At 35.7% G+C, this 8,956-nt stretch overlaps 1 protein-coding gene across 1 annotated transcript in view; it reads left to right on the top strand.

The window, feature by feature from the left end:
• Window positions 1-2,258, top strand: part of eif1ad (eukaryotic translation initiation factor 1A domain containing) — a 4,047-nt gene extending 1,789 nt beyond the window's left edge. Inside the window, exons 2-5 of the mRNA XM_032510843.1 lie at window positions 196-314; window positions 431-539; window positions 864-972; window positions 1,087-2,258. Coding sequence (XP_032366734.1) covers window positions 225-314; window positions 431-539; window positions 864-972; window positions 1,087-1,315 — 537 coding nt within the window. The 5' untranslated portion in view covers window positions 196-224 and the 3' untranslated portion in view covers window positions 1,316-2,258. The remainder of the gene's footprint in view (window positions 1-195; window positions 315-430; window positions 540-863; window positions 973-1,086) is intronic.
• The last annotated feature ends 6,698 nt before the right edge of the window (window positions 2,259-8,956 follow it).

Raw genomic sequence — 8,956 nt, 5'->3', positions numbered from 1 at the left:
GCCTGGGAACGCCTCGGGATCCCCCAGTCGGAGCTGGTTGATGGGGCTTGGGAAAGGGAAGTTTGGGGTCCCCCGCTGGAGCTGCTGCCCCCCGACCTGATACAGATAAACGGACAAAGATGGATGGTTTATGAAATCCCCTGTTATTGTATCGATATTTGACCAGCTACCACACTGTTTATCTTCTGTTCTCAGCTGGCGAAGCAACCGGAAGCTCATTGTTCATGATGTCACAGGCCACCAAACGCAAACACGTTGTCAGTGAGGTTTATGGCGACTTTGTCACGCCCACAGAAAACCAGCAGATCGTAAAGGTGAGCTGTGTGTGGACTGCGTTGTATTTACCGTATTGACTGTAAACAACCACCCACATGATGACAAACAAAACATTCCACTCTTTTATCTCCATCCTCTACCGATGCACTTGTAGGTTACTGGTAGCCGTGGTAACAACCTCCATGAAGCTGTCACAGCCCAGGGTGTGACTTTCCTGGTGAGCATGCCCCCCAAGTTCCGCAAGAACCTCTGGATCAAGAGAGGTAAGTGATAAAGCGGGATGTTCAATTGAAATATTATAGATTATTACATAGATCATTCGGTATCCATTACAAAAGCTGGTAAAAAAACTCTTCTTAGTGCTACTAGACATTTAAAACTCCAGGGTACCTTTTAACTAAAGCTCTGGACTCAGATTGGGGGAAAAAGTGGCAACAGTTCCCTGTCAAATACCATATTACTATGCAATATTAGTTCTTAAAAATCAAAAATCTTACTAAAAACAAAAAATCTCAATTTCTCTTCATTTAAAAAACCTTTTTATTTTTGGTTCACATTTCATATATGTCTGCGTTCTGATCCCCAAGGTGACTATGTGATTGTGGATCCCATTGAGGAAGGAGAGAAGGTGAAGGCAGAGATCAGCTTCATTCTCTACAAAGACCACATTCAGAACCTCCAAAAACTACACCTCTGGTGAGTGAGAACCCAGCAACGCACACACACGCACGCACGCACGCACGGCACAGCCTGCACAATTTTGCAAGGCGTACCTAAGTGTATTGTGTGTTTATCCTTGACTTCCTCCAGGCCAGAGGGGTTTGCGGAGGAGCCGTCAGAGCAGGACAAGACGGACAAACAGCAGAATAAGGAAAAGGAGACGAAGGAGAAAGACGAGGAGTTCAGTTACTCTGAAGATGATGAAAGTGACATCTTTGTGAACACCAACCGCTGTAACTACCATTACAGTGAGAGTGAGGAGGAGGACAGTGAGGAAGATGAGGATGACAAAGAGAAAAGGACAGAAAATGGGTCATAGTTCACAGCACTGAGGACACGGACAATCAAAAATGAGAGTTGTGGAAATCATTTGACCATGTGCTCTGCTGCTGCGGGTTGACTGGTGATTTGAAATGATCCTGATGCTACAGGTCCCTCTGGACTCTGGCCTGTTGTAGCGATAAAAGGCTGGGCTCATTGAATGGACTTAAACTTAATGGAACAAAATAAGTCTTGCTTGTTTATTTGAATTTAAAATCCCAGTAATGTCGCACTTTAACTGAAAAAGAATAGGAATCTCATGTCGGTTTGAAATTCTGTAGGATCAATTTCTACTGTACTGTCGATGTCTAACTGAGCATGTGTCACAAACTCATGTTTGTTTCACCCCTAGTGCAGCCATTACTAAAGAGCATTACAGGGTACACGCTACACCCAGACCTTACTGTACATATGCAGGATGATGTTAATGTAAACTCCATTCCTCCTCCACAGGACAAAATAAATCTGTTGGAAACTCACAAAAATTGCATAATTCAAAACCTTTACACCGTTGGCAGAGCACCTGTTTTTCACGAAGGAAGTGGTGAGATTACACCTCCAATTTCACTGGTCCCTTAAGTATATCTTGTTTTAACTAGCTGGACTGTAAACTGTTCTTTTGCAGAGCTCCTTGTAGTGCTGAGTGTATTGATTTTTTTAAATGATTGCAGCTGATAGCCTTGGGGATTTGCTGTGTTAAAAGCAGCAAAAGATCAAAATGCATAGTTGTTCATTGTGACTACTGTGTGCCTCATCTCTGACATTCCTTACCCAGTTGCTGATTTTGGTTTGTATAATGATGAAGGTTTTGGAAATAGATTATTCTTTAAGTTTTTCTTCATCACTTGGGCCACATCTTTCTCCAAAGAGCCATCTCTCCTCAAAACTGTTGCCAGTGGATATGAAACATTTTTTTTTCCACCATATCTATAAATATTCCCTAAAAGTAGCTCACATATTGGACATAGAGCCGCTAACCAAACAGTACCTTTGTACTGCCAGTGGAACCAGTTCTACAGGAACTTTCTATTTGACAAGTTAGGAAGACAGCACGCAAATGAAGTGGTGCTGAGTGCTTCACTTTACTTTTACTGATCAAGTGAAACAGCTGTGTGAAATATTTTTGCTTTTCTCTATTAAAAGATTAAGTTTTGAAGCAGACTTTAATAAACATTGATGACACCAAGTTCTAAAAGACTGATTATTTCAAGAAAATGTATTTTCTGCAGAGAAATGATTGTGAACGCTGAAAAGCTAAAGTGCTGAAGGGAAACTGGATTTCTGCATAATTGTGTAAGAAGAAGGTGAGGTAGTAAGAAAAGTGGGAATGTTTTTTTAAAACAATTATTTTAGTAGGTGAAAATAAGTGATCAAAAAGTATAGTACATCGAATTTCAAAACCACTTCAATTTGTTTTTTAAATGCTATAAAATTGAATAAGACGCCCCAAATTTAATGAAAGTAGAGGTTTGTACTTGCCAAAGAGCGTTGGGTGGATTCAATCGTGTTATTTTGAAAAACAAAAAGTGATAAAAAAGTCACAGAAAAGGCATTTTATAGTGTGTCAAAAAAAGTGATAAAAAGTCATAGTATAGTATGTCAAAAAAGTTGCATGTTGATAAAAGTCACAATAAAAAGGCATACTATAGTATGTCAAAAAAGTAATATAGAAGTCATAGTATAGTATGTTGAAAAAGGGTTGAAAAATGATTAGCATAGTATTTTGAAAAAGGTGACAACAAAGTCATACCATGGTAAGTCGAAAAAGGTGGTAAAAAACCTCATAGCACAGCTTGTCAAAAAAAAGTCAATTATAGGATGTTAAAAAAAGTGACAAAAACTGGCACAGTACAATATGATGAAAGAAATCATAGTGCAGCACGTTGAAAACACTCACAAAAAGGCATAGTATAGGATGTTAAAAAATAGATCAAAAAGTAATAGTGTAGTATGTCAAAAAGAGTAAGAAAAAAACTAGCATAGCATAGCATGTTGAAAAAAGTCATAGTATAGTTTGTTGAAAAAAGTGACAAAAAAGTCAGTATATTATATGGAAAAAGTGATAGTACAGTATGTCGAAAAAGTCATAGTATAGTACAGGGGTCTTCAACGTTTTCCAGGCTAAGGACCCCCAAACTGATGGCGAGATGGAGCGGGGACCCCCTAATTATATATATTGTATAAAATTGTGTCATATCAAACTGGTCCTATAGTGCCATGTGTGCATTGATGACTGAAAGACATCTTCTGCCTCCATTTATCTGTTTACTACAGGTGTTTGAATTCATGTTAATGTGGATTTAAAGACATTTCAATTAGTGGAAAAAATTACAGGGGGGGGGGGGGGAATATAAAAAAAAGTCTAATCAACCAAAGCTTTCGCGACCCCCATGCAGTACCTCCGCGGACCCCCTAGGGGTCGCGGACCCCCTGTTGAAGACCCCTGGTATAGTGTGTTAAAAAAGTGACAAAAAATATCATAAAAAGTGATAAAAACGTCATAGTGTAGTATGTCAAAAAAGTCATAGTACAGTAAGTTAAAAAAGTGATGAAAATGTCAGTGTAGTATGTCAAAAAAGTATGTTGAAAAAGTCATAGTATAGTATGTTGGAAAGAGTGACAAAAAATTCATAGCATGTCAAAAAAAAGTCATATTACAGGACGTATAGGTTGTGGAAAGTGACAAAAAAGGGGGCCTAGTACAATATGTTGAAAAAGTTACAGTTTAGCACATTGAAAAAGTCACAAAAAAGGCACAGTATGGTACTTATGTTGAAAAAAGGGATGAGAAAATAATAGAGTATTTTGAAAAAATGAATAGCACAGTATGTTGGTAAGAGTGATAAAATACTTGTAGCATAGCGTGTTGAAAAAGTCATTAAAAAGTCATATTATACTTTGTTGAAAAAAGTGATGAAAAGTCATAGTACACACAGTATACACAGGCCCGGCCCTAAACAATTTGGTGCCCTAGGCAAGATTTTAGGTGGCGCCCCCTTGCATCACTGTACAGTTAACTGATGTTAAAACTAGCAGATAGCGCTCGCTATTTATTGATTAGCCAACTATGTCATGCTAACGGCTAATGCTATTATCGATCATTGTTCTGCAACAGCAAAATAATATCATCATCATCATCACCTTTACTGTAACGTTACCTCTGTCTTTGTCACGTTTTTCCTCCTCTACTTTTCTTTTTTTCTTCCCCTGGGCACCAGACAGTTTAGGACGCTTTGACATTATGAGATTTAGATGCAGGTAAAAGAAGTCGGGCTTGTTTTTTTAATTAAGGTGAGTTATAGTAAGGTGACCAGATTTCTCAGACAAAATCCGGGGAATTTTCAGCTCAGAAGCGTATTACCTCCAAAACACGTCATGTTTTTACTTTTGTAAAACTTAAAAGGGGACACTAGACCTAGAGCTGTTCTATTAGTTAGGGTGAGCCCCCCCAAGGTATCATCAGACCCACCCCTGCTGCTAGTCCTACTCCACTCCACTACACCTCAAGATAGAAATCCTAATATTCAAAAAAAAGTCCTAATATTTCAAGATAAAAAGTCCTAATATTTCAAGCTAGAAAGTCCTTATATTTCAAGATAAAAAAATCCATCCTTATACTTCAAGATAAAAAGTCCTAATATTTCAAGATAGAAAGTCTTAATATTTCAAAATATAAAGTCCTAATAGTCCTAATATTTTAAGATAGAAAGTCCTAATATTTCAAGATAGAAAGTCTCAATATTTCATAATGTTGTAATGTTTACTGAACTACTGACAGCTTTTGCTTTATTGCTCAAGGCTTGTTTCTGCAACAGCTCATTGAGAATCAGATACAATAAAAACTATTGAGGACATATTTTCCTTTGACATTGATGCAGTATTAAACGAGATCGCTGCAATGTAAGTTAATAGGATAATTGTCCAGCTTGTAAATTTACGTTCATAAAAGTGCTTGTTTAGCTGCTAACAGACTCAGATTAATATTCTAAGTGTCTGACAACATTATGGGAAGGATTTTGTAAGAAATTCATAACTTACATCGCATTCGTTCGGATTTCTGAGGAAAAGGAGGCTGAGGGTCGAATTGAGAATTGGTGAAGGTTTAATGCATCAGCAGTGATGAAGATGATAAGACAAAGACAATCAGACAAAACAAACACAATAACACTGCAGCTGACAGCGGACTGATCCACGCTCCTCCTGACGGAGTCACATGGAAGCAGTTACAGTAGTCAGAAAAAAGTGATATAGAAGTCATTGTATGGTACGTTGAAAAAGTCGTTGTACGATATGTTGAAAAAAGTGACAAAAAGTCATAGTATGTTGAAAATAAAAGAGATGAAAAGTCATTGTCGAACAAGTCATAGTGTAGCATGTTGAAACAGTCACAGAAAGGCATAGTATAGTATGTCGAAAAAAGTGATATAGAAGTCATAGTGTAGTATGTCGAAAAAGGGTTGAAAAATGATAGCGTAGTATCTTGAAAAGAGTGATAAAAAAACTCAAGCATAGCGTGGTGAAAATGTCATAAAAAAGTCATGTTATAATTTGTTGAAAAAAGTGATGAAAGGTCATGGTATACCATGCGAAAAAAGTCACAAAAAGTCAGATTATGTCAAAATAAAAGACATAAAAAGTCATGTTGAAACAGTCATAATGTAGCATGTTGAAAAAGTCACAGAAAGTCATACTACAGTATGTCGAAAAAAGTGACAAAAAGTCATAGCATGTCAAAAAAAGTCATATTAAGGAGTATAGGTTGTGGAAAGTGACAAAAAACAGGCATGATATAGTATTTTGAAAAAGTTATAGTATCACATTGAAAAAGTCACAAAAAAAGCATAGTGTAGTCATATGTTAAAAAAGAGATCAAAAATAATAGTAGAGTAGTTGAAAAATGAATAGCTAGCGTTGTGAAAAGTCATTAAAAGTCAATTATTAATTTGTTGAAAAAAGTGATGAAAAGTCATAGTTTACCATGCGAAAAAAGTCACAAAAGCATGTATAGCATGTTAAAAAAGTTACAGTAGTCAGAAAAAAGTGATATAGAAGTCATTGTATGGTAGTCGAAAAGTCGTTGTACGATATGTTGAAAAAAGTGACAAAAAGTCATAGTATGTTGAAAATAAAAGAGATGAAAAGTCATTGTCGAAAAGTCATAGTGTAGCATGTGAGACCGTCACAGAAAGGCATAGTATAGTATGTCGAAAAAAGTGATATAGAAGTCATAGTGTAGTTGTCGAAAAGGGTTGAAAAATGAATAGGTAGTATCTTGAAAAGAGTGATAAAAACTCAAAGAATAGCGTGGTGGAAATGTCATAAAAAAGTCATGTTATAATTTGTTGAAAAAGTGATGAAAGGTCATAGTATACCATGCGAAAAAAGTCACAAAAAGTCAGTTATGTCAAAATAAAAAGACATAAAAAGTCATCGTTGAACAAGTCATAATATAGCATGTTGAAAAGTCACAGAAAGTCATAGTGCAGTATGTCGAAAAAAGTGACAAAAGTCATAATATACAATGTTGAAAAAAGTCACAAAAAAGGTATCGATAGAACGATGAAAGGTTATGGCATAGTATGTCGAAAAAAGTGACAAAAAAGGATGATAGTATGCTGAAAAAGGGTTTGAAAAATTTAACATTGTATTTTTGAAAAAAGTGACAACAAAGTCATGCTATAGTATGTCAAAAAGTGACAAAAGTCAAAGTATACCATGTTGAAACAAAAGTGATTAAGAAGTCATGGTATAGTGTGTCTAAAAACGATTTGAAAAATGAATAGCATATATGTTGGAAAGAGAGATGAAAAAAACTAGCAATATTTATATTTATTGAGCTATATTTAAATAAGGAGAGATTAGTTGCATATGTGCAACAGTTACAGTAACACAGCCGAAAAGTACATTTATTTGGATAGCTGAATTGATTTAGGAGTGCAAAGATAAAAGTTAGGTTTCCTGAAGAATTTATGCTGAGATACATAATGTAGATAAGTCCACTGGTGTCAATGAAATATTTATTGGGATATGAAACAACAGAAATACAGGACAGTACAAGAATATATTTTACTCGTTAATCACATCGGTAGATTCTCTCAGAAAGCCTAAATCAAGAAAAACCGAGTTTCAGATTTTGAAAGATTACGGAAGATGATTGATTGACACCAGCGCTATAAACTCAGAGATGACACTTTCAACTACACTTCATGTACACAAAAAGAAGTCATTTGAATTTTACTAGCACATTGCTTCTCTTTCAAATGAACCATAAGCGTTAAAACACTCAATTCAATACCATCTTACCTGGTGTGATAAACCCACTAGCTGACAGTGGCTAATGTAACTTAGCTATAATACTTTAGCTATTAGCATAACACACATCACTGCACACACCACCTTGTGCTACTGTCACAATAGCTTAGCATGTTAGCTAAACAACTGTTCTGCACTGCAGTGTGTAACAATAACTAAAATGCTGCAATAAGCATATCAAGTGCAGCTCAAGATGTGCACAAATGAAAGCATGGCTTTGGTTTTATTTAGAAATATACATATAATATATATATAGGTCTATATTATAATCATTTCCGCTGACACTATTTCTATTGCATTGTGGCATTTAGAATATTATATTTATTAGACATATTATTCTCCCTTATTTATTTCTCTTCATTTCAGTCCCATTGACAAAACGTTTGACGGGATAGTATGCAATATGTAGCAAACATCATGTCTGCATGGCATGGCTATGTCATCATTTTGTGTGTAAAACAGTGGTATGTGTGCATTAATTTAGAAAATCGATGACATAACCGAAAAATGGCAGGAATGAGTAGACATGATGAGGTTATAGCCTCAAGTCATAATATATGACTATAGAATTATATATAATGAAAGGCAATTAGTGGCCTTCAGGTGAAAGGAAGCATATATTTAACTCTGTGTTGTCTTCCCGTCATATTGAAAATCAACACTTTTGTTGACGCTTTTATCAATATTTATTTTTTTGTCACTTTGTTGATGTTTTCACACTACGTAACACTAATTACACTTTAGTTTTACAGTTACTTTTGGAATTTATGGCCATAAACGTCATACATAGGAATTACCCTAATGTTTGAGTTAGAAAAGCAGAAATTAGGAATTATTGAGATAAAAATTAAGGAATGTATGTTGGTGATGATATGTAACTTTACTCAATACATTTCAAAACCACTCAATTGTTTAAAATTGAATAAGAATAATTAATAAAAGAAGAAAATTTGCACTCGCCAAAGAGCGTTGCGTGGAAACAATCATGTTATTTTGGGTAATTAAGAACATTAATATGGGAAAATATAAATATAGGTTCATTTGACCCGAGGACAACACGGGTTAGTATAGCCCAAAACATGGACCCCTGAAGTTAAAGGTGCGTCACACGTATTTCATTACTTTGTGGCAATATCTGAAGTTCTACCATGGACTCTGTAACATTTAGCAGTTCATTTTCACACATGGACCTAAGATATTTCAAAAAATGCAACAAAAAAAGGTTTTATGTGGAGGGCACTTTAATAAATACCGTGCAGTTAATACAGTGTCACCTCTTTGCTCTCTGAACATCAGACTGTTGCGGTATCGTTTGATAGAGGTACTC

Source organism: Etheostoma spectabile, unplaced genomic scaffold, assembly GCF_008692095.1.
Source record: "Etheostoma spectabile isolate EspeVRDwgs_2016 unplaced genomic scaffold, UIUC_Espe_1.0 scaffold273, whole genome shotgun sequence".
NCBI lineage: Eukaryota > Metazoa > Chordata > Actinopteri > Perciformes > Percidae > Etheostoma > Etheostoma spectabile.
The sequence above is the reverse complement of the archived record's forward strand: the minus strand, read 5'-3'. Positions and strand labels throughout refer to the sequence as shown.